Source organism: Pelobates fuscus, chromosome 1 (assembly GCF_036172605.1).
Source record: "Pelobates fuscus isolate aPelFus1 chromosome 1, aPelFus1.pri, whole genome shotgun sequence".
Taxonomy (NCBI): domain Eukaryota; kingdom Metazoa; phylum Chordata; class Amphibia; order Anura; family Pelobatidae; genus Pelobates; species Pelobates fuscus.
In genome coordinates, this window is record NC_086317.1 from 285,424,392 (window position 1) to 285,451,311 (window position 26,920).

Consider the following 26,920-nt stretch of genomic DNA (forward strand, 5'->3'; position numbering starts at 1 on the left):
ATAAAAGATACATAACATTAAAGCGTCTTTTAGAGGAAATATAGATGTATATGTAAAAGTCCTGGTTAAGATTATAGTGCCAGTTGGTTGAGTTGTTTTGCTAGACATTAATTATAAAACTATTTTGGTTATTGGTAGACAAGCCTAATTAGTGTTCTCTTTTTTTGCACATATACAGAGTTATTCACTCCAGTCCAAATGGCCCCATAACAAATGGGGCAAAACCATCCAACTGCACATGGGGCCATATGGACTGCAAAATTAATTGTGTAACTCAGTCCCCTCAACAGCAAAACAGTTAATTATGTGGCAGCTGGTCAATGCTTGCTAGCCAGTCACCATATGAAAAAGTAAAAAAGAAATTGAAAGGACACTATAATCACCAGAACAACAACAGTTTAATGTAGGTATTCTGGTGTGTATAGATAATCCCTGCATATCTTTTAATGTAAACACTGCCTTTTAGCCTCTTATTTATTAAGGCCATGTGCTGAGGTCTGAGGGCGTTTTACGCAACATGCATGGGGAGAGTTTGGGAAGCGGTGCAGGTGTTGTATGTACACTGTCCGACCATACATTCTCCCCTTTCTAAGTTTTGGTTAATATACAGTGGAAGATTGGTCTTTAACATAGTTAGGCGTTGTCGGGCCTCTTCATTACCTTCTTTAAATAACAACAACAAATAATAAAACTTAAAATATAGATAACCTTAAGCTTAAACCTGTTCTGAGTCTAAATGAGGGTCAGAACCAGTCTGTACAAGAATTTAAGCTATGTCTGTTTTGAGGGTAGTATTCTTTATTAACTTGCGCTATTATGTCATGTAGTTTGCTATATGTAGTTTGTGACATACACCAACATGTATTGGGACCCATGTTTGTTCCTTCCGTTCCTTCCCTGGTTATATGTTACATACATCTAGGTGAGTTGGTTCACATAGGTATCCCATTTGTGTTTGGCCTCCTCTGCGGCCAGGTTTGGTTTGATAAATTTGCTAGCCATACATTCATATTCCCAATTCAGTGAGATTTGGTTAACCAGTGTTTGTTTCGTTGGTGGTTGTGGTTGTTTCCACGCTCTGGCAATAAGGATAATTGCCGAAATGAGTACCTGAAATATCAGTTGTCCCTCTGTTCAAGGTCTAGAGATTTTGTGCATAGAGAGGACACCTTGTTCCAGTGTTAATGTGTATTGTTGTTGTAAAAGATTGATTATTACCTATTCCACCATTTTCCACTATGGTGCAAGGACCAGGCACGGCCATCAAATGCGGTACTTGACCCCCGGTTTGCACACCCCCTCCAGCACATGCTCGGTGACCCTGGGTACATCCTGGATAGCCTGTCTGGAACCATGTACCAGCTGTATTGGAGTTTCCTTATAGTCTCCAAGTGTGATGCACTTGTAGTGTGCCCTCTGCTACAAAGGCTTGTTTCCAAGTCTGCTAATCTATATTGTGGCCCAGGTCTCTCTGCCAGGCTTCCCTAAACTCCTCGGGTGTGTCCGAGGTTTGTGACATCAGGAGGGCAAAAATCCGTGACAAGATTTTCTTAGGTGGCCTGTCTGTAAGGCATAATTGCTCTAGGGATCTAATGCGGGGTGTTGTTGGTCTTGTGTCTATATTTATGGTGGAGACAAAGGAAGTAGTTGAAAGTAAGAGAAAATTGTCGTAGGTGGTATGTCGAACTTGGTTTGTAGCACAGGGAACGTTAATGCCTAATCCCCCTCATACACCACTCCATATTTTTAAACATTTAGTATATATGTATACGTAGTTGGGGCATGTGGGGGTAAAATACCTTCATTATAGTAATATGCGGATATTATTAACCCTCATCAGATTTTTGTTTATTTATTTTCTTTTTTTATATGGTGGTTGGCTAGAAAGCGCTATTTAGCCATTACATAATTAACCCTCTGGCTGCTAGTGGCAAACAGTTCTTTAAATTCTTAAAATTATCAATTCCCTTGCAAAGAAGCAAGTGAATGATAGTATGTGAATGTGCATCCTGGTGGATGCATTTGGTTTATCTTTGGCTGCCATGCGGTCATTGATACGTCTCAGATTCCTGTGCTTTAAATTGGTTTTATGAATGCTGCCAAACTAAATATTAGTGATTTTATGAACGCTGCCAAACTAATTTTACAGAATTGGTTGAACCGACCAAAGCCCAACCGCATTTGGCATTACTAATATGGTCAGTAGTTGGTCATTTCCACTGGATTTTGTCAGAATCCTGTGTTTAGTGAATAACCCTGGTATATAAATATATATATATATAGTGTGTATACATACAAACAATATATGGACAAAAGTATAGGGACAAACCTTTAACTGAATTATTGAATGCAGGTATTTCAATTAGACCCTTTGCCACAGGTGTATAAAAATCATAAACGGTTGGGCTAGGCCCCTTACATCCAGTGAAGGGAAATCTTCATGCTTCAGCATATCAAGACATGTTGGACAGTGCTATGCTTTTAACTTTCTGATAACAGTTTGGGGAAGATTTTTTTCTATTCCAGCATGACTGTGCCCAAGTGCACAAAACAAGGTCCATATAGATATAGTTAAATTAGTTTAAACTTGACTGGCCCACACAGACCCCTTAGCTCAACCCCACTTATCACCTTTGGGATCAACTGGAATAGAGATTGCGAGCCAGGCCTCCTCATCCAACATCAGTGCCTGATCTTGCAAATGGTTTACTGGCTGGATGGGCAATAATTCCAACAGAAACTCTCCAAAAACTTGTGGAAAGCCTTCCCATAAGAGTGGAAGCTGATACAGCTGCAAAGGGGGGACCAGCTACGTATTATTGTATATAGAATGTGATGTCATAAAAGTTCTAGTTGATATAATGGTCAAGGGTCCCAATACTTTTGCCCATATAGAGCAGACACTGCTCCAAAAAATAAAGGGAACACTTAAACAACACAATGTAACTCCAAGTCAATCACACTTCTGTGAAATCAAACTGTCCACTTAGGAAGCAACACTGAGTGACAATCAATTTCACATGCTGTTGTGCAAATGGGATAGAAAACAGGTGGAAATTATAGGCAATTAGCAAGACACCCCCAATAAAGGAGTGGTTCTGCAGGTGGTGACCACAGACACCTTCTCAGTTCCTATGCTTCCTGGCTGATATTTTGGTCACTTTTGAATGCTGGCGGTGCTTTCACTCTAGTGGTGCATGAGAAGGAGTCTACAACCCACACAAGTGGCTCAGGTAGTGCAGCTCATTCAGGATGGCACATCAATGCGAGCTTTGGCAAGAAGTTTTGCTGTCCAGAGCATGGAGGCGCTACCAAGAGACAGGCCAGTACATCAGGAGACGTGGAGGAGGCCGTAGGAGGGCAACAACCCAGCAGCAGGACCGCTATCTCCGCCTTTGTGCAAGAAGGAACAGGAGGAGCACTGCCAGAGCTTTGCAAAATGACCTCCAGCAGTCCACAAATGTGCATGTGTCTGCTCAAACGGTCAGTAACAGACTCCATGAGGGTGGCATGAGGGCCCGACATCCACATGTGGGGATTGTGCTTACAGCCCAACACCGTGCAGGACGTTTGGCGTTTGCCAGAGAACACCAAGATTGCCAAATTCGCCACTGGCACCCTGTGCTCTTCACAGATGAAAGCAGGTTCACACTGAGCACATGTGACAGACGTGACAGAGTCTGGAGACTCCGTGGAGAACGTTCTGCTGCCTGCAACATACTCCAGCATGACCGGTTTGGCAATGAGTCAGTAATCGTGTGGTGTGGCATTTCTTTGGGGGGGGCCGCACAGCCCTCCATGTGCTCGCCAGAGGTAGCCTGACTGCCATTAGGTACCGAGATGAGATCCTCAGACCCCTTGTGAGACCATATGCTTGTGCGGTTGGCCCTGGATTCCTCCTAATGCTAGACCTCATGTGGCTGGAGTGTGTCAGCAGTTCCTGCAAGACGAAGGCATTGATGCTATGGACTGGCCCGCCCGTTCCCCAGACCTAAATCCAATTGAGCATCATGTCTTGCTCCTTCCACCAACGTCACGTTGCACCAGACTGTCTAGGAGTTGGCAGATGCTTTAGTCCAGGTCTGGGAGGAGATCCCTCAGGAGACCATCCGCCACCTCATTAGGAGCATATACAGGCACGTGGAGGCCACACACACATTACACATTACATCAAAGTTGAATCAGCCTCTAGTGTGTTTTTCCACTTTAATTTTGATTGTGACTCCAAATCCAGACCTCCATGGGTTGAAAAATTTGATTTCCATTTTTATATTTTTGGGTGATTTTGTTGTCGGCACATTCAACTATGTAAAGAACAAAGTATTTCAGAAGAATATTTAATTTATTCAGATCTAGGATGTGTTATTTTTGTGTTCCCTTTATTTTTTTGAGCAGTGTATATATATATATGTATATACTAATGTATTAATAGAGAATGGAGATGTGTATAATGGGTAAATTACATTTGTTTTCGACATTCTTATAACAGGAGAATATGCTAGAGTTCTTGAAGAGAAAGAGTCTTTAATAAGCCAACTATCACGTGGAAAATCTTCTTTTACTCAACAAATCGAGGAGCTTAGAAGACAACTTGAAGAAGAGACAAAGGTAAAATGTGTGGTGTTTTCGAATATTTTAGGTAAACATTTGTTACTGTGAAATAAGTGAAAATATGTCCTTTATTTCTGTGCTTTATGTAATTTATGTATTTGCTTGGTTAAATGTAAGACATAATTTTACCTATGCAAGAACAACATGCCTATATTTCTGAATAATAAAATCACACTGTGGTGCTGCCAGATGATAACAATGACAGACATCAGTTGAACTTTTTTTGAGAAGGTGATTATGAAACGGCCCTACAATGGTGATATGTACTCTAAAGGCTTTTTATTTGCTGTCCATTATACTAACTTAGGAGTTTTATGTATTTGATAGATCTCTCTATTCATAATACGATCCTTCTATGTTGGTGGTAATTTGGGAGTATCAGGTCTTCACGTATTTTCAGCAGCTGATAATATTTTGATTGCTCCAGTAGACACAGTGTATCCAGATACAATACACATAATGTCGTACATCTATTGAAGACTTCATAATACGGTGACCCAAGTTAACCACTAGCTCTTTTCTTGTAACCATTGGCAAATATCAGCTTGTTTAAACTATACAGTGCACAGTTTGTACACTTGCTATACAACATAGTTTACCTATAGCGGCATTTATATAAAGTGCTCTCTTTTTATTAGCCCTGAAATACAACCATATAAGAGGTAACCACTTTGTACACTTGTATAGAATACATCACTATTTATCCAGCTACAGCGGCATGGTTTATTAAGGGTGAACCCTACTCTATTAATTATAGATTTTGTGAGGCTGTATTTACTCTAATCCCCTCAACGATTGATTCTATATTTCATCTTGTCCATTTCTGAGTCTCATTCCCCTAACATATAGAGCTCATATCTCTTTAGAGCTCTTTTTTGTACACACCACAGTCCCAATGTGGGACATTCCGTTTTTTCTAATGAAATGGCCCTTTAACTAGAAACTGTATCTCAATTAACAAATACAATGCTTTGGAGATCACATCATGAGAGGATAAAACCTGTGTAGTGCTAAAGTTGGACCCCCCAAAGATCTGTTACCTGACCTCTCGGTAAGAAACATGCACAGTGAATGAAGAGGTATGCTTAGCTCGGTCCTGCAAGGTAAGTAAACCTATGGTTTTAAGGCAGTTTATGGTTAGGGTTGCATTGCAGCCCAGGAAGTTAGGAAATCTAGGGTTAGAGGAAGACACTATGTCAATTAATCTTATTGAAGTTGTTATAATGCCTTCAGTCCTACTTCCCAAAACCGTTTATTTTAATAATTAGAAGGCTTGGAAGCTTGACTTGAAGCAGCGTTTCCAAACCCTCTTGGTATGAGAGCCGGGACGGTTACTTCCCGACTCTTATACTCTACCATACCGTAACATCATGCGTGCATGTGCAATGCCATCCTGATTTTCCATAGAGAATTATTGTATTCAATGTTCATTATATTCTCTATGGCAGAGTCATAGGCACACCGTGGCAAGTGCCACACATGTGCCTATGGTCCCCCATGCTCCTCTATGTGCATCAGAAAATAATTATATTAGACAAGGAGGAGGCCGCAGCAGCACCGAAAGAGACTCAGCGCTAGAGAGAAGGTGAATAATTTAATTGTATTTTTATCCTTTTCTCTTTTTTAAAGAGTATTGGACTGGAGCTCTGCTTTTATAACAGCGTTGTACTCGGTCGCCAGAATATTGGGAAATATCATGGTTTGCTGTGGCTCCAGGAGCCAGTCAGTCCTAATGCCATTTAAATTATTTAAGGAGGGAGGTGCTGGAGGCCTGTGCAGTCACATTCATGCTGCCGGTGGCCAATACACCAGCAAAGTTAGCAGCCGGCTAGAGAAGTGAGGGAATACTGTAACTCTCCCTTCTCAATTCCCAGTAGATTATCTGTGCCTCTTATGTTCCTTCCCTGCACTTGACCTTCACCCCAGCATCAAGCAGCTGACCTTGCCAGTGTTCTTTCCGATTTCCATACCTGTCAGAAATTCCCAACCACTTCATGTCCAGTGATGTGGATCAGCTGTTGCCTGTGCTACACATGCATGCTAGCACTCCTGACTGGTAGGGAGATCTAATGTAGGCTGGGAGCATGCACGAGGCCACCGCATCACTCCCGATGATAAGGCATCAGCTAGAATGGAAACTCCTCCTCAGCAAGGTCCTGGAAGTTAAGGAAAGCTAGTTTTACACTCAGATTATAGTTAGGGCATTTACTAAATTAATAATCCACTGTGTCCAGATAGCCGTGTATATGTGTAAATGTCCTGAGGCACTAAAGGTGATTTCTTCTTTCTCCCTAACGTCTTCTAGCCTGGAGAATCAGAGCTGTCAGGTTTGTGCCACACCAAGGAAATTAGATGTTTAGCTGTGTTTAAGATGCGGATAGTTAGTGATTTTTTTTCAGGCTAAAGTCGCCACCTAGGTATGGTGGAGGAGGAACAATCCCGGTTGAAATGGTGGAGGTTTAGCTGTGAATAATTGAATGATGTCATATATCAGTTTCTAGAACAGAATTATCCATGGACAATCCCACCAGATATGGCGGTAAGTGCCCAATGCATGGCACCTCCAGCATCGACCATCCTGTGAGGGACCAAACCTATCAAGAATCTGTGGGATTCTATACCACATATATAGTAGCTTGTATGTAGACTCTTGTTTTCTGCTGGAGGGGGAGCAATGGTGTGCCAAGTCACATATTTTCTCCCATAATTTCATATTTTACCATGAAAGGAACAATTTTTGTATTAATATTTTTTAAATACACACATAGTGATAGTGAAGCCATCTATTATCATATAGTTGTTTGGCTCCTTTTTAAATCATAATGATTTGAGAAATTAACCAAATTAATCAAAAGACATAGACACACAAGGTGACACACACAGGTTAAAATGGCAATAATAGGTTAATTTCCCACATCTGTGGCTTTTTAATTAACTAATTGCAATTAGTGTCTGTGTATAAACAGGGGAACAGAAAAGAATTGTCAAAAGACCTGCGTAGCAAGGTAATGGAACTTTATAAAGATGGAAAAGAATATAAAAAGATATTCAAAGACTTGAAAATGCCAGTCAGTACTGTTCAATTACTTACTAAGAAGTGGAACATTGGGGGATCTCTTGATACCAAGAAAGATTTCTGCCACAAGTGCAGGACAGTGTTCCCTTGGTTCTTTTTTTTTTATTATTCTTTATTTTTGTAGTGCATGAAGGTATAACAAATGAGCATGTGCGGCATTCCTCATGCTTTTCAAGAAACAATTGTAATAATAGGGTATATGTTAATACGTGCACAGTTGTATGTGTTAAATTATTAAGAGGTTTGACAATCAGATTCAACAACTTGGTAGTGTTTAAACAGGCTTAGACAATTTAAGAACATCTTTGAATTTAAACAGGCTTAAGCTTACGTCATAGTGAATATGTTATATTAAGCAGTGCGTGAGTATATAAATCTACATACGGAGAACCAGGATGAGGCTATATATGCCTGAGGTAGTTAACTATGATTGGCCCTGGCATGTTTGTTAGTCTGGCCTGCATGAATAAAAGTAGCATGTTTCAACTATATTAGTAGTTAGACTAGTTTGCACAAAAACATGAAAGACATCCTAGTATGAATCGTAATCAACCGCTCTCAGGGACTATGCATTGCGACATGTATATGATGTGGAAAGGTTAACTGTTATGACTGTCTATAGACTAAGTGGCTTTAGCTGCACCTTAAGGATCACCAGTCCGTGGGTACTGTATCTCTGCAACTGCTATTCAGGAGCCATAGATTGCCGGGTATTGTTGCCATTGCTATTCGGTGGGTGAGTCCTGTAGCCTCCTGGTGGGCTAGAGTCCATAAATCCCTGTGCCGGCCCTCCAAAGTCATGTTACTGCCCAGTCATCCTATGCCCGTTCGGGGCCTGGGTCTGAGGCTGGCGCATGGAGCAGCACTGCCGTGCTTGTTAAGAATGCGGGTCCAGTCTCGTACCTGCAGAAGGGGCTGTAGCATCCTGTGAGGGATTTGTAGTCCGACAGGGCTCTGGGTCGGCCACGGTGTTTTCGACTGCTGGGCCCGGTCGATCCGTCTTGCGGGTCCAGTCCGGTGCCTCTCGTCTCTCCGCGTGTGCCTCAGAGGCCTTTTTATCATGGGCTTGGGAGCTTGTCTCCTCTGGTGGCGAGGGGTTCGCTTGCGGCGTGTGCGGTACATCAGGGTGGGTCCTCTGCCTCCCTTACGACGGGGTGAGCTGTCTGTTTGTACAGCAGGAGCTTGGGGATGAAGTGTGCTCATGGTGTGTCGCCCTCCCGTCCCCTGCTCCGTTACCTCCTGGGTTGTTGGGGGTGGCGGTTGTTCCAGTCGCTTGTATAGTTTGACCCAGAAGTCATTGAATATCTTGTCAAGGCGTTTGAGCGCATCTTCCACGTAGTTGCCGTCTAGAGGCTAAGGAATTGGCCTAACCATTTTATTTGTTTCGGTGCCATTCCCATCGGCTCCCCGGGGGATGGCAGGATGCGGTATAGCCGTGTGCTCTGGGTCGGTGGGGACCGGGATGACCCCTGCCGGTCCATGGGGGGGGGAACGGGGTTCCACACTGGCATGTTCAGCTTGGTGTGCTGGTCGGGGAGCGGCCGTCTCCCTCACACTGTCCATGCTGGTAGGCTGCGGCTTCCAAGTTCGTGGGTCCAGTGAGTAACACCACATTTTGGTATCTTCATATAGTACTCCCAGTCCTCTGTCTTTTGGGCAGCAATTTAAGTCCGGTTATGGCCTTTGTCAGTGCGGATTACACAAGATTGGGCTTAGCAGTGCTGGAGCCCCAGACAAGCACGTCTGTTCAGCTCTGCAGTTAGGCCCCGCCCCCTTCCCCTGGTTCTAAAAAAACAAAACAAAACAGAATAGAATAAATCCCAAGCACACCAAGACTTATTGCACATAATCAATTTTTTTTTTTGGAATGAATGCATATCAACAAAGTGCTTATGTGCAAAACAAAAATGCAAGAACATGCAAATATGTACATAACTGCATGGGTAACAATAAAGTGTCTTTGACATAAAGTGCTAAACCATATAAACCCATATACCTGTAAACACAGGGTATACTTACCTTAATAAATACATTTATCATGTGCAATAACTCTTGGTGTGCTTGGAATGTATTACATTCTATGATTGTTATGTGCCTGGTGGGGGTTCAGGTTTTTCTCGTCTAGCACCCATATTTATCATGACTGCATACATTACTAAAGTACCGTAACCCATAGCAGTAGAGCGTTCACTATAATACATTGTGCAAATATTATTTTAAAAATGTGCCTGAAGCTACTGGAGTGCTGAAACCTCTTCTATGTTATTTCTATGGTATTTGCTTTTGTTGGCCTATGACTTAATGAATTATAGAGCAGGCATACATTTTTTTCCCCAGGGCTGCTTTTGTATTCCCAATCCAGCCCTGGGAATATAGATATATATATTTCTAACACTGCAGTTTTACTTTAAGGTTAGGGATAAAATAAGATTTTAGTTAGGTTAATAGTTACAATAACATCATTGGGAAATGTTAGTATTACTTCTATGGTTAGGATTAGAATAATTGAGGTTAGGCAACATTGTGTGCAGGTTTCTGAGAGATCACTTAGCAATCTTTATGGGGAACCAACTTTGGCATGGCACCAACAACTATGCTTTCAGAAGAAAGGCTTCTTATATGGTAGAAAACCCATTTTTTCGTTTATTTATTTTTCTCTTTCTATCTTTAGAGTTTAGAGGTCACAACTTGATGCTGTTTATTATTATTATTTTATTATTTATATAACGCCAGCTAATTCCGTAGCGCTGTACAATGGGCTCAAGAATAAATATTATATGAGCTATGTTTTTTACGTTTTTTTTTTATCAATTAAAAATTATTGGAAATTTTCATAGCATCAGCATCGGCATCTAGACAATAGACAATAACATAGAACGAAGCAAGACAGATTAGTCATTGATGGGTACATTCAAAATAGGATACATTGAAATAAATAGAATCAGAAGAAGGAACTTGGGGAACTACTTAGTACAACATCCAAGACTGAGAGCCATTGTAGAAACGTAGGATGATTTGAAGGGGGAAACTGGGAAAATCTATTGGTCGGATAGAATACAGGAAGGATGTAAGAATGATGGACGATAGAACAGTAGGGAAGTATAGGAATGGATGGAGGCACTATTGTCCCAAGGAGTATGCCAGTTGGGGATTGATGCAATGTGAATAGCAAAATATGAGGAGTGGCAGATGGGATCAGTCAGCACAGGGGATGGAGAAATATCTAAGCCAGCATTATCAAATTTTGGTATTTTGATCAAGTTACGGTTAATACGAAAAATAACACGAAAAAGTACCTCTGTGGGTAATATCTTTTCTATGACTTGATCCAGGTTTGTGTCTATCAGTTGCTCACTCAGTATGACAAATTTGTCCATATTGTCTACTAAGCTTTCTAACTAATATTTTTTTCGCAAGCAGTTACCAAACCTGATATGAGATGCAATTTAATTGCAGTAGATTCAAAAGGAGTGGGTCATCCATCAAATGAAAAATTACAGTATTTTCTATTTCTCTTTGTTGGTTTAGGCCAAGAATGCATTAGCCCATGCTCTGCAATCTTCCAGACATGATTGTGATCTCCTTAGGGAACAGTTTGATGAGGAGCAGGAAGCCAAAGCTGAACTCCAAAGGAGCTTGTCAAAAGGCAATGCTGAAGTGGCACTTTGGAGAAATAAATATGAAACAGATGCAATACAAAGGACAGAAGAACTTGAAGAAGCCAAGTAAATCATTTAAGTTCATAAAGTGGTTCTTCACTAGAACATCCTAACCATGCCAAACCTACTCACTATAAAAAATGAACTATGTCATTATTAATGGATTGGATACCACTTTTTTTTTCCAGTTGCACCAGTTCACACTCAGTGCTGTTACACTCTGTATTAGTTTTAGAATCAGGGTTTGAGGTTATCTGTTTGGAATTTTTGCATTTTTCACTGTCCATTAGTAATTAAATAATTTCAATATTCTGTGGCTAAGTCTCCTCATAGATATTGTTAGTGCTCTCATATCCATATAGTATATAGTACATATTTTATAGTTTCCACTTCCCAATTGGTAAGTGAAAATTCAGGCCTGGTGAGTAGATACTCAACCCTTGTGAGAGCTATCTAAGACACTCCAGGCTTGCAGTTATGAGTGATGCAGTGTTGGGTAGCTTTAAGACTGTCTAGTAAAGCATGACTTGTGAGTCTTGCTTATAACATTATCATATGTATTAACTTATCTCCTATGTCTCACCTTTTAGGAAAAAGCTAGCTGCCCGTCTTCAGGAAGCAGAAGAAGCAGTCGAGGCCGCTAATGCTAAATGCGCTTCTCTGGATAAAACAAAGCACCGTTTGCAGAGTGAGCTGGAAGATATAATGATTGACTTGGAGAGAGCGAACGCATCTGCTGCAGTCATGGACAAAAAGCAGCGCAACTTTGACAAAATTATTGCTGACTGGAAGCAAAAGTACGAGGAAGCTCAGGCTGAGCTTGAAGCCTCACAGAAGGAAGCCCGAAGCCTCAGCACTGAGTTGTTTAAATTGAAGAATGCCTATGAGGAAGCTCTAGATATCTTGGAAACCGTGAAGAGGGAAAATAAGAATCTGCAAGGTAAAATTGTCCTTAACGAGTTTCTATAGTCAATGAAGATGCTCTAACCATAACCTTGACCATCTACTTTATACGATTTTGTATTGTCCAACAAACTGACATATGTTTTTGTTCATAGCAAAAGATACCTCTATGTTACAGCACAACTAAATTCCTGATCATAATCTAATGTGTTCAGTTGAAGGAACCCTATAACATTATGGGCAGGGCCGGATTAACATAGGGGCTGATGGAGCTGCAGCTCCAGGCCCAGGCCCATGGAATAGGCCCATTTAACCCCTTCAGGACCGGCCTGTTTTTGCGATGTTTGTACGTTAAGGACCAGAGCAGTTTTAACACTTTTGTGGTGTTTGTGTTTAGCTGTAATTTTCCGCTCTCTCATTTACGGTTCCCATACAAGTTATATACTGTTTTTTTCACGACAAGAAGGGCTTTCTTTACATACCAGTATATATATTATGTCATATATTGTATTTAAAAAAAAATAATAAAATATGGTGAAAAAAAAAAAAAAAAACATGTTTTTGGACTTTTACTTGAAAAATCTTTTACTTATCTACAAAAGCTAATGAAAAAAACTGCTAAATAGATTCAAAATTTTGTCCCGAGTTTAAAAACACCCAGTGTTTACATGCTTTATTGCTTTTTTTTGCAAGTTATAGGCCTATAAATACAAGTAGGAAATTGCTGTTTCAATATATATATATTTTAAATGTATCAATAGTGACATTGTTACACCGTTATCTGTCATAAATCCCCGAAACACACCTAACATGTACATATTTTTTAAAGTAGACAACCCAGGGTATTCAAAATGGGGTATGTCCAGTTTTTTTTAGTAGCCACCTAGTCACAAACACTGGCCAAAGTTAGCATTTATATTTGTTTGTGTGTTAAAAATGCAAAAAACGCTAACTTTGGCCGGTGTTTGTGACTAAGTGGCTACTAAAAAAAGCTGAACATACCCCATTTGCAATACCTTGGGTTGTCTTCTTTCGCAAATGGTATGCCATCATGGGGCTAATTCTCATTCCTTGGCTACCATACGCTCTCAAAGGCAACCTAACCAATCTGACAAATTTCAATAAAAAAAAAAAAGTAAAATCAAGCCTTATATTTGACCCTGTAACTTTCACAAACACTATAAAACCTCTACATGTGGGGTACTGTTATACTCAGGAGACTTCGCTGAACACAAATATTAGTGTATCAGAACAGTAAAATATATCACAGCAATAATATCCTCAGTGAAAGAGCTGTTTGTGTGTGAAAAATGCAAAAAACTTCACTTTCACTGACAATATCATCGCTGTGATATGTTTTACTGTTTTGAAACACTAATATTTGTGTTCAGCGAAGTCTCCCGAGTAAAACAGTACCCCCATGTACAGGATTTAGGGTGTCATAGAAAGTTACAGGGTTAAACACAGTGCTAGCAAATTAAATTATCTGGACTTTTGGCCTGGGTTGGCAGGCAGGTCCCTCAAATTGCAATCATTAAAATTACTTAATTAGGTAAAAATATTACATAAATATGCACGTAGAATTTTAATATATATACATATTTATATATTTGACGTCTACGTGTATATTTATGAAATTATTTATGTAATTATGTATGTGGACATATGTATATTTCGTATTATTTTTATTTATTTATTTATACATAGATATATATATCATTACATTCTAAGTATATTTTGATATAAATATATATATATCAATATCAAAATACTGTTAGAATAAAACTGAATATATATATATAATTTTTTTTTAATTATTAAAAATTATTTTTATTTTTTGTTATTTATTTTTATTAACATATTATTTGTATTTTATAATAATATATATATACCATATATATAGTTATTATATATATTGTATATATTCGTGTGTAATTTAAATATAAGTGTATTTTTATAATTATATACGTATATATAAATATAAAAATACACTTAGTGTGACATTATATATATGATATATATACATATATTATATATAGGTATATATAGATATAATACATGTATATATAGCATATATATACACATATTATTTTTTTTTTTTTACACAGATTTTTTTTTACACTTTATTTTGGATTTTTCACTTGCAGGGAGACTGCCTGTCAGCACAGACAGTCCCCCTGCAGGCAGACACATGGACACCTATTGCGGTCATGTGATCGAGTGATCACATGGCCGTGGGGTCCTGATCTGCCGAAGGGGGACTGCCTGGGCAGACAGGCAACCCCCCTGGACCGGGTGGAGCACTGATCGCCGCCGTGGGACCGACGGCGATCAGGTAAGTAGCCCAAAACCGTTATGACGGTTCAGGACCGTCAGCGGTCCAAACGCACGTTTTACCGCTGACGGTCCTGAACCGTCAGCGGTCGTTAAGGGGTTAAAAAAAAAAAATTTTTTTTTTTTTTTACACACTACTCTTAGGTTTGCCACCTGACTGGCATTTTACTGGCACAGCCGGTATTTGAGGCTGGCCGTGCCGGTATTGCAGTAATACCAGCAATACAAATGCAGGTATTTTTCTCAGAATAAATGGAGATTACTCTGCAATACCAGCACCGGCCACTAGGGGTCACTGTGTTTGGAGAGAGGCAGGTATAGGAAGGTCCAGCATATCCCTGCCTCTCTCTACTACTCACTGATCCATGAGGGAGCAGCAACACAGCACAGAGTCCAGACAACAGCTCTACAGTAAGTGAGGGATGGGGGGAAAGATAGTAGGGACACATGGGGACACTGAGACACTAGGGGACACTAAGGGACATATGGGGACACTCAGACACTAGGGGACAGACACAGACACTAGGGGACACTGAGACACTAGGACATATGGGGACACAGACACTGGGAGACCTGGGAACACAGACACTTGGGGACACTGGAAAACATGGGTACACTGAGACACTAGGGGACACTGGGGACACATGGGGATTCTGAGACACATGGGGACGCTGTGAGACATAGGGACATTGGGAGACACTGAGACATTGGGACACGGAGACACTATGTACCCATTTCTCCCAGTGTCCCCATGTCCCCCAGCCAGTGTCCCTAGTGTCTCAGTGTCCCCAAGTCTCCCAGTGTCTGTGTCCCATGTCTCTCAGTGTGCCTAGTGTCCCCATGTGTCCCTATATGTCCCAGTGTCCCCATGTCTATGTCCACAACTGTCCCCATGTCTCCCAGTGTCCCCAAGTGTCTGTCTCCCAGCCAGTGCCCCCTAGTCTCCCAGTGTCCCCTAGTCTCCCAGTGTCTGTGTTCCCATGTCTCCGTGTCCCTAGTGTCTCAGTGTCCCCAAATGTTTCAGTGTCCCCATGTCTCTCAGTGTCCCCAAGTGTCTGTCTCCCAGCCAGTGTCCCCTAGTCTCCCAGTGTCTGTGTTCCCATGTCTCTGTGTCCCTAGTGTCTTAGTGTCCCCAAATATTGCAGTGTCCCCATGTCTCCCAGTGTCTGTGTTCCTAGTGTCTCAGTGTGCCTAGTGTCCCCATGTCTCCCAGTGTCCCTATATGTCCCAGTGTCCCCATGTCTATGTCCACAACTGTCCCCATGTCTCCCAGTGTCCCCAAGTGTCTGTCTCCCAGTCAGTGTCCCCTAGTCTCCCAGTGTCTGTGTTTCCATGTCTCTGTGTCCCTAGAGTCTTAGTGTCCCAAAATGTTTCAGTGTCCCCATGTCTCAGTGTCTGTGTCCCTAGTGTCTCAGTGTCCCCATTTCTCCCAGTTTCCCTAAATGTCTCAGTGTCCCCATGTCTGTGTGTCCCCATGTCTCTCAGTGTCCCCGGGTCTCACTGTGTCCCCAGTATCCTAGTGACATGGGGACACACTGAGACATTGGGACACTGGGATAAATGGGGACACAGACACTGGGAGACTAGGGGACTGGGCGACATGGGGACACTGACACTGTGATACATAGGGACACTGAGACACTGGGTGACTTGCGAGACTGAGACACTGGGAGACAGGGAGACATTGGGAGCAATCCATCTATACAGCAGAATCAAACTGTGAGTAGTTTGTTGGTGATTTTACAGAATTTTCTCTGATGTCACTCCTTGTAATTATACAAATGATTAAGGCTGGTATTTTTTCCCAAGAAAGGTGGCAACCCTAACTACTCTTCACATACTCTTGCTTAAAGGAGCACTACAGGGTCAGGAACACAATCATGTATTTCTGACCCTATTATGTTAAAACCACCACCCTGGCCCCTTCTTGCCTCCCTAAGTATAGTAAAATATAACTTGTATTCAAGTCTGCAGCTGCTGGCTCTGCCTCTGAACTGACTGTCTGCTGACATCATCAGAAGTGGTGGTCTGAGCAAATTACAATACTTGCCCATAGCATTGGCTGAGACTGTTAACTAGGCAGATCAGGGGCAGAGCCAGCACAAGTCCAACATAGCCCTGGTCAATCAGCATCTCCTCATAAAGATACATTGAATCAATGCATCTCTATGAGGAAAGTTCAGTGTCTGCATGCAGAGGGTGGAGACACTGAATGGCAGTGCTGCACACTAGGCAGTACTGCCACAGGAAGGACCTCTAGCAGCCATCTAAGGAGTGGCCAGTGTTATTTTCTCTGAAAAGACAGTGTTTACTGCAAAAGGCCTGAATGGAATGATTCTACTTACCAGAACAAATACAATAAGCTGTAGTTGTTCTGGTGACTATAGTGTTCCTTTAAGTTTGGAAGCTTAAAACCTGTGTGGACTGGCTGTTGGTCTCTCTAACACTGTGGTATGTCCCCTCCTTTCTTCTACACTCACTACATACACCTTTTCTCTGTCTCAGACTGTATACCAGGAACTTCTGCCTGCTAGTAAGAAGATAAGGAGACAAGTGGACCAGCGAGTGCTAGGGGACAGTCCTTAGAAAGCATGGAGTGAGCGCATCATTAGACGCATTTATGTCAAGCTCAGAATGCTGCCTGCATAGTATGCCCTTAGTTGGCCAGCCTGCAGGATTGGCGGGCAGCCTGACATGCATTCATGCCAGGCTGTCCTTCAAATTCTTTGGACAGACATGCCCCCTTTTTGGGCATGTTCTCCCCTTTTGGCAGGTCTGGTGACGTGATTCGCACCAGTGGCCCACCCTTTTACCCCGCCCATTGACTTCCTGCTTCACTGGACACTGCTGTTAGGGGGTATGGATTTACTTGAAAGATGAAAGCATAAAGTAGAGAGAGATTAGCATAGAGTATGTGTTTTCTTATAGCTGCATCCTATGAGTTTCCCTCCAACACCATCTCCATCAGATACATGACGCTTGGGAGGTATGACCGTTTTAGTGTTTTTGGTCGATAAGGTTCTGTAAATAGGCCCATCATAATTGTCAGCACCAGGCCCACTGGGCTCTTAATCCGGCCCTGACTATGGGTGACCCTCCACCCCCTAATTTCCCCTTCTAATTTGAAATGATCTCAGCCAATCCAAAGCTTTCCCAAAGGAAAGTATTCAGAGTACCCTGCATGTGCTGCAGAATGCCACACTGAGCCAATCAAATGTTCTCTATGAGGCCAAACTATTTCTAAAAGCAGTGTTTTATTCAGCTATTCGGACAGACGTGATTCTAGTGGCTGTCAGAGTGACAGCAACTAGAGGCATTTAAACCCTGCAGAAGGGCCATATTTTACATTTCAGGGTTACAAAGACAGGCATGTGACGTCCAGACCACTTCATTATATTAAGTGGAAATACACTTTCAGGCATCTCTACTAAAAGATGTTTATGATGTATATGTGCAGTTTTTTCCATCTGTTATCTATGCACATTTACTCAAGTAATCTGCTCTACTATTAAAAAAAAACTAAGAAACTTGTAAGTTTCAAGGCAAGACCTACAAAAATGAATAAGCTACCAAGCCCTGAAGCTATTGAGCAACAAACAAAACCCCACACCTCAATTTGTCAAAAATAAACTCCTAGCTTGTCAGTTGGTATTTTGTACCATAAATATGCACTTTCCACAAATTCTATTTACTTTTTAGTCAAACCAATGGGATCCATCAGGTCCCACACCAGATCTCTCGCTGCAGATGGAAGTTCTCTTTCTGAGCTAAGCATGGTACTGCAAGGCTTGGCTCATTGGCTGAGAGTGATCAGCTGACATCTTAGCCTATGAGCTGGTCTTGTACTGCAGGACTTCTGGTTCTCGCTTCCACCTGCAGAGATGTGTAGTGGTCATGGTCCTTGGATTGTTCTTTTACTCAGTAAAAAAATGTTTTATTAGTGTCTGTTTATTACTTCCCAGTGAATTAATTCCACATGCTGAGAGATGGGGAACAGGGCCTGGCAGATCGCAGGTCAGGAATCTGACTGTTAGCAAGTGCACTGTAGTGTTTATGGTGCATGTTATTCTCCTGGTGACTCAATTCCTTGGATCCTTTTGTGGTTCCTCACCATTTGTTATTTCCTCTCATTCTCCCCATGTCTCTTGTCTTTTTTGTATCTTACCTAGCTCTGTACATTTTTGGTGCCCTGTCCTTTTTGTAACTCCATTACTTTTGTTGTATGTTTTACCTCTTGTTGAGTTCTTATCTTCACAGCTAATGAAAAGCACCAAGTGTAGTCTGCTACTTTGCTCTCCATGTGTACAGATGTCATGCAGCAAGAGGTGGAAGTGGATTATTAGATCCTTTGCAGCCCATATGCTAAGCGCTGTGCACATGGACTCTGTGTCCCTGTCAAGGAGTCATTAAAGGAACCCTAAAGCACTTTAGCTTGCTGAAAAGCTTTGTGAAGTGTCTGTCCTATCTTTTTCATTTTGAAAAAGTGCAGATTTCAATAGAAATTGACACTTTTATAAATAAACCTGGTTACACCCCATTGGTTTTCAAGCACACAACAGGCCCTGTTACTTCCTGGTCTGGTTAGCTCAGTGGAGCTAAACTAAAGAGGCACTTGCCTTGTAAAGACTTCTCATTGAGCTGCATTGGGAAGTGTGTGATTGGACAGCCATAGAAAGTCTGGGCGGGGTTAGAAGAGGAGGATTTGCAAATGCTGCAGTCAAGAGAACTTTTTGCAAGCTTTCTGTAGATATACTCCCAATACAAAATGCATAATTAAATGCATGCATGTTTCCATTATATGTTATATCTACTAAACAGTGATTTTTAAACTTTATTTGGTATTTGGGCTGTTGAGTGCCCCTTTAATGAAACAGAAAGGGTAAAGACCTACAGTATCTGCTGTAATGCATTGCTTTTATGGTGAATGATGTATGCAATATAATGTTCCTTTTTTGTTAAGAAAATAATTTCCAAATTTTTTTCTCAGACGAAATATCAGACTTGACAGATCAGATCAGTGAAGGAAACAAGAGTCTCCATGAGGTAGAAAAAGTGAAGAAACAAGTAGAGCAAGAAAAGTCAGAGGTTCAAGTTGCTCTAGAAGAAGCAGAGGTAAGCATGCCAGGTTAAATAGTTAAAGATATATACATAAAATGTATGTACGTTTGCTTGATTTTCTATAAGTGCCATGTAATATAATTTAGTGGCTCCTATTAATACAAGCCACTACCATGGCACTTGTATATATATAACACAATTAGATATGGCCTAACACCCACACTACCTATTACAAGGAATAGAAAACTAGGGTTAAAAAGGGAGATTACTTATTAGTTACATATATAAACAGTATACTGGAACAGGCAATGTCAAGGTTTTTGTTTCTTGCTATAAATATGTAAATTGTATATATTATCTTTTTTTTTCTTTTTTTTGTATGGTGTATCTTTTTAGGAATACTCTGATTTAATTATCTATCCACCTCTGTGCCTCAAAGCAGATATACCTGTTTATGAATAGTTTGAAGCCAAGGAAACAAAAACAAACATTTGACTAACCGGTGTAATATATGTAAAGAATCCCAAGATAGCAATGTTTTCTCATAACAACTTGTTCAAGCTTGTTTTATTGTATAGTGTTATTTCAAAATGTAAAGGTTAAGATTGGCTGACATGTTTTGCTTTATGCAATTTGTTAGCCAACCTGGCATATACCTGCAACCAGTGTTGTTTTGTTGATAAACAAACAGAGACCCACAACATGAAACTAAAATAGAATACTAAAGAATTGTCTGTAACAGTGACTGCTTAGCACGGCAAATGTTTTGATCTTACGTTAAAGGATCACTATAATGTCAGGAAAACAAAGCGGTTTTCCTGACACTGTAGTGCCCTGAGGGTGCCCCCACCCTCAGGGTCCCTCTCCCATGGCACTGAAGGGGTTAAAACCCCTTCAGTCACTTACCTTAATCCAGCGCCGGGCTCCTTTGGCGCTGGTGACCTCTCCTCCCCTGCCGACGTCAGCTCCCCCGCCCGACGTCAGCAGAGCTGAATGCACATGCGCGGCAAGTGCTGCGCGCGCATTCAAAGTGTCCATAGAAAAGCACTTATCAATGCTTAACTATGGACGCCCTGCGCGATGGATCCAAAAGACAGCCACTAGAGGCTGGATTAACCCCAAATGTAAACATAGCAGTTTCTCTGAAGGGTTAAAACCTGAGGGACCTGGCACCCTGACCACTTCATTGAGCTGAAGTGGTCTGGGTGACTATAGTGTCCCTTTAAAGCTAAACACTAAAGCTAACTGAACATCATTAAAATATGGTTCCAAATGACCTGATATGTCAAAATTAGACATCATTGCTTTAGTTCATCTTTTAAGTACTACCAATCCTTTTAAGAGTGAACAGGTGGCTTTCCTGGTGACATTATTAACATGTATGTTTTGTATCATACATACATCTGAAGTATATTATGGGAAAATCACACCACCGAGGGTTCTTAGAGACATAATAAACCATGAGACAGAAGTTTAATTGTCTTATAAATGTCTTTGGAGATGATATTACTATCCTATAGCACATTACACTGCATATAATGTATTATATCACCTGTTATTTTCAAGTATATTTTTTATTAAAAACATTTGGATGCATGTATGGTGCTTGTTGTACATGCACATCAGTCCACAATGCTTCTCTTTGAAGAGCATTGGATTGAATCATCAGCTAGACAGCCAGAGGGTATTATGGGAGGAAACATGGGCCGTAGCACCAAGGGAGTCTGGATGCTGGAGAAGTAAAAAAGGATAACTATAAATGTCCTGGAGCTCCGAACAATCTTCCTAGTCCTCCAGGTTTTGTCCAGTCTCCAGTGAATCTCATATATCTGAAACATCTTGAAAGAGGGGACCTTGTCAAGTAAACAAAATGTGTTTTTTTTTTCTTTTTTTCCTGCAAAATGTTTATGTTTCTTAGAACATGGAGTGATATCTAAATTACAGAACATATTTGTAATTTGCCACTTAATAACATAGATTTTCTTTCAATGAAAAGGGTGCATTGGAGCATGAAGAAAGCAAATCCCTTCGTTTCCAACTAGAATTGTCACAAATAAGAGCAGAGTTTGAAAGAAAACTTGCAGAAAAAGATGAAGAGACAGAAAATATCAGGTATTTGTTGAGCATTGCCTACTGCCACTAAAATATATGTAGGCTTTTGTCTATTGTTCTATAAACATGTTCGTTATTTTGGTACTTTTAGTATATTTGGGACTTTTAATTCTTTACAAGTATGTAGAGGAATGGCAAGCACCTGTGCCCAATGATAAGGATGGCCCTGTTAATTCCCCAGTATTTTAAAGCTATATGCAATATTTTAAAATAAAATTGCTAGGCTAACTACCTTTTGTCCTGCTCACTAATATCACATGTTTAGTATATTAATCAGAGCACTATGGAGATCTAATAGGAAATAATAAAATAATGGGGAGTGTGGATACTTCTCTGAATATGGTTATAAAAGAATCACAGATCTGTATAAAAACACAATAAGAGAATCCACATAGTGCATTATTGTTATTAAGTATATAACATAGGAGGTGCTACATACAACCACTCACATTTACCAGAGCCTCATATAGCAGGCAGTGGCTTGGATCGCTTGTATATGATAATATCACCAGGTAGTCTACCCACAATCGATCAGCTTTCGGTATTCCTGAAAGTCTGAATGCCTTGGTAAAGGTAGAGTTAAGACACTTTGTTGGATGATAATAAAAAGTCACAAATATGGCATAAAAAGAATAAATAACAGCACAACACGTTTAAACTAATGTCTTTGTCAAGTGTTGCTGTGTTATAATTAGCCCTATTGCACATTATTGCTTTTTAAACTATAGAATTCTAGTTGATTCACAAATATTATCTTTAGCCATAAGCTAATAATAACTTCTTTCAGTAATGCCATATACAGTCCTGAAATTTCTGATGGTTGGTGTTTATTCATTATGAATGAATTGTAGTGAGCTGAAAAACAAACTGCACAATTTAATCTGAAATTAGGAAAGCTGTGACTAGAGTTGAGTTGAAGATTTGTTTGCCAAAGCAACCATTATTGACTAAATGTTGCTGTTAAGATATCAATTTTCTACAATTTGGTATTTACTGAATATATTGCAGTGAATCTAAATTTCCATCAATTAAGTCTTTTTGACTGATCCCAATGATAGCAATGCATAAATACCTGAAAAGTCGTAAAGAATTGAGCTGCCAATTCGTTGATTGTATCCAGTTCTCTATTTTTAATAAAGGGAGCTTAGAGTCTCAACATTTCAATATTTTTTTTTTTTTTTGACCGGGGAGGGCGGTGGAGGGGCATACGTTCCCTTCTACTGTTGAGATGTCTGTCCTCACCCCTTTGCTGGTAAAAATGTAAGTTAAATAAAGTTTACTCACCTCATTACCAGTGCTAAGACACCTCCACTCAGGAAGACAGCCACTAGAGCTGCATTTAACAGCAGTGTTCCTCATAGAAGGCTTAAAATAACAAGACCACTGTGCCCAGACCACTTCAATTAAATGAAGTGGTTTGGGAGCCTTTAGTGGTCTTTTAACTGATACAGGTATATAGAGAGAGTGACACGCAGGAATATGATATTATAAACTGGTATTAAAAACAAACTTTGTCTGCTAGACTGTATAATGTATATATTTCAAATTTGACAAAGACATTCCAGACCACCCCTGGTTTTTAACCTTTTTTTTTTTTTTTTTTAAAAAGCGTTATAGAGACATAAAGAGAAAAAGTGTTCATTTTTTGGGTGCAAATCTTTGTGGCTGAAATTTATGAACCACTCCATGATTCCACCATTGTTCTCAAAGGGATTGCTATGCATATCACACATAACTCCTGCCCAGTAGACAGATATGAGCTATGTAGGTCAGTGGGATATGTAGGATTAATTCCATGAATTACACGATTAGGCAAGATAATTGAAACATCATATTTGCCTCTGCCTAGATTGTTGTAAAACTGTATTCATGATTTTCATGGACTTGCAATTAACCCCTTAATGACCAAACTTCTGGAATAAAAGGGAATCATGACATGTCACACATGTCATGTGTCCTTAAGGGGTTAAAGATAGTCTTTTTGTTTTTTGTTTTTTAAATATAAGTACAGATTTGAAGCATTCGGGTCCAGATTTTAACTGTCTGTCGGAATTCGTTCAGGCTGAAATACGGACCTAATTCAGGCTTATTCAGTGACTGAATTGCAAAATCCAGTCATTGTTAAGCATGTAGAGTTACTGGTTACAAAAATTATTTTGTATCTTTAATCCAATTTATCCAAACTGGAAGGTTCTCATATTGAATAGAAAATGTGTACACATAAATGATAAAAAGCAAATGGAATTATATAAAATTAAACCACTTTCCTGCCAAAATTAGGAGAAATCAGCAGCGCATCATTGAATCACTTCAATCCACCTTGGAGTCAGAAACTAAGAGTAGAAATGAGGCCATTAGGCTGAAGAAAAAAATGGAAGGGGACCTGAATGAAATGGAAATTCAGCTAAGTCATTCTACACGCCAAGCCACAGAAGCCACCAAAGCACTGCGTAATCTTCAAGCGCATATCAAGGTATCAGTATGTCCGTACATGGGATCCAGTGTAATGCCTGGAAGTGTGTAATATTACCAAACCGCATTGTATAAATAATTCAACTTAGACAGATAATACTGAATAGCAATGCCTGCAAGGGGAGAGGCTGCAAAAGTAACTGATCTCCACAGAGACTGTATTGCCTCGCTAAAGTTTTTAATGAATGCTGCTGCCAGGCTGATTCTTCTCTCCCATCACTCCTCTCACACCTCGCCCCTACTTAAATTGACTTCCTGTACTCTATAGAAGTCAATTCAAAGTACCAATTTTTACCTATAAATCTCTTAACAACCCTAGCCCCAGTTACATTTCTTTACTAATACTTAGGTGCCTCTTCCCCGTCTCTCCGTTCTGCCGGTGACCTTCTCCTGTCCAATACTTGCATAACTTCTCATGGGTGGTTATGTTCCTTAGGAATAGCCTGCCTACCCTAATCAGATTCTCCCCTAGTCGTCAATCCTTTAAAAAGTCCCTCAAAACGCACCTTTACAGATTTTACCTCCCCAAGGATTATCATCTTACTAGAATATCTCTATAAATCCCAATTTATGTAGTAAGATTTATTCTGAAACTTTGCTATCTGTGCTGCCTTTAGGATTTGCAAGTCCAGCTGGACGATTCCATTCATTTCACTGAGGATCTGAAGGAGCAGGTGGCAGTTAATGAGAGACGGAACACTCTCCTTCAGTCTGAGCTTGATGAGTTACGGGCCGGACTGGATCAAACTGAGCGTGCTCGGAAGCTTGCCGAGCAAGAACTTCTGGAAGCTACAGAGAGAGTCAATCTGCTCCATTCTCAGGTGTGGATCTTATGGCAAATAGTTTCAGTATATTAAGTGTTTGCATGAATATGAACTCCTTATAGAAATTATTCAGGGCTTTAATGTGTAAGCTTCACCATCTTCTAGGTTTGATATGAATATATAGTCACAGATAATATTGCATACATTAAAGGATCACTATAGGGTCAGGAACACAAACATGTATAGTGTTAAAACCACCATCTAGCCCCCCTGGGCCCCTCATGCCACCATAAATATAGTAAAAATCTTACTGTATTCAAGCCAGAAGCTGTAGATCTGCATGATGTTAGACTCAGAAAAAAAACAAGCTGTCTGCTGACATCATCAGAAGTGGTAGCCTAATCCAATCACAATGCTTCCCCAAAGGATTGGCTGAGACTGACAAAGTGGCAGATCAGGTGTAGAGCCAGCATAATTCAAACACAGCCCTGGCCAATCAGCATCTCCTCATAGAGATGAATTGAATCAATGCATCTCTATGAGGAAAGTTCAGTGTCTGCATGCAGAGGGAGGAGATACTGAATGTTTGGATGCATTTTAGCCAGCCATGACCCAGGAAGGATCTCTAACAGCCATCTGAGGAGTGACCAGTGAAGTTATCACTAGGCTGTAATGTAAACACTGCATTTTCTCTGAAAAGACAGTGTTTACAGCAAAAAGCCTGAAGGTAATGATTCTACTCACCAGAACAAATTCAATAAGCTGTAGTTGTTCTGGTGACTATAGTGTCCCTTTAATAAATGGGTACTCTATAATTAATTTTATATTGAAAGTATCCACACATTCACATACTGAAATTCACCAAAAAGGTAACAGGAGTGTTAATTTTGCATACTTTAATATAGAGAGAGCTGTAGCTCTCAGCCAATAAATCCCATCTAAATAGGATATGAAACCATCTAAATACGAAAGAAATTGATATCTCAATTACAGAAGGGGAATATTCACTTAAGCCATGTCAAAAAAGCAGACCTGACCAAATTTTGAACCATTTGAAAAAAGTTTGACATGTTATCATGGGACAGCGTCAGGGCACACTTAGCACAATAACCACTACAGTGTTGTTGTTATGGTGTCTAGACTGCCGAACTATAGATAAAAGTTTGGCTTTCCCCTTCAATGTTATAATAGTACATGAAAGGGGTTACTGAATAAATTGTGAATTGACTAGAAGTCATGTTATGTATATGATAGAAGGGAAGACTAGTCTTATGAACTGGGTCCCAAATACAATACTTGAAGTTGCAAGAAACAGTGTAACCTATTAATTATCAATTTATTATTTAGAACACAAGCCTAATAAATCAGAAGAAGAAGTTGGAGAGCGATTTGTCCCACATGCAGAATGAAGTTGAGGAGGCCATTCAAGAATGTAGAAATGCTGAAGACAAAGCAAAAAAAGCAATCACGGATGTAAGTCAATGTCTACTGTTGGATTGTATGAAAACTGTTGGACAGGGGTCCATAAAAGCATATTTTTTCTTGTAGACATATAATTGTCTACTTGGAATCTCTGCTCTTGGGTTGCAATGGCATTTTCAATGTCTTTCTAATTATGGAGATTATTTTAATAATCCATGATCTTTGCAAACATTTACATATCAGTGGAATCACTAACAGCTCATGCCATATGCTTATATTAAGGCTGCCATGATGGCAGAGGAGTTGAAGAAAGAACAAGACACAAGCGCTCACCTTGAAAGGATGAAAAAGAATATGGAACAAACTATCAAGGATCTGCAGAAGAGACTGGATGAAGCAGAGCAAATCGCACTGAAAGGTGGAAAGAAACAGATTCAAAAGCTGGAGTCTAGGGTATGAATAATGTATAATAAATGTATTTTAAAAAGCCAGTCAATCATGGGTCCGAG

General features: G+C 40.2%; 1 protein-coding gene across 2 annotated transcripts in view; it reads left to right on the top strand.

Annotated features, from left to right (window-relative positions):
- The window catches only part of MYH15 (myosin heavy chain 15), an 85,382-nt gene that overhangs the window by 49,275 nt on the left and 9,187 nt on the right, over positions 1 to 26,920 (top strand). For both annotated transcript variants that reach the window (XM_063457465.1, XM_063457466.1), the window contains exons 31-39: positions 4,490 to 4,608; positions 11,216 to 11,412; positions 11,937 to 12,286; positions 19,571 to 19,695; positions 21,638 to 21,753; positions 24,034 to 24,226; positions 24,843 to 25,046; positions 26,337 to 26,462; positions 26,694 to 26,864. In XM_063457465.1, the coding sequence (XP_063313535.1) occupies positions 4,490 to 4,608; positions 11,216 to 11,412; positions 11,937 to 12,286; positions 19,571 to 19,695; positions 21,638 to 21,753; positions 24,034 to 24,226; positions 24,843 to 25,046; positions 26,337 to 26,462; positions 26,694 to 26,864 (1,601 nt within the window). The remainder of the gene's footprint in view (positions 1 to 4,489; positions 4,609 to 11,215; positions 11,413 to 11,936; positions 12,287 to 19,570; positions 19,696 to 21,637; positions 21,754 to 24,033; positions 24,227 to 24,842; positions 25,047 to 26,336; positions 26,463 to 26,693; positions 26,865 to 26,920) is intronic.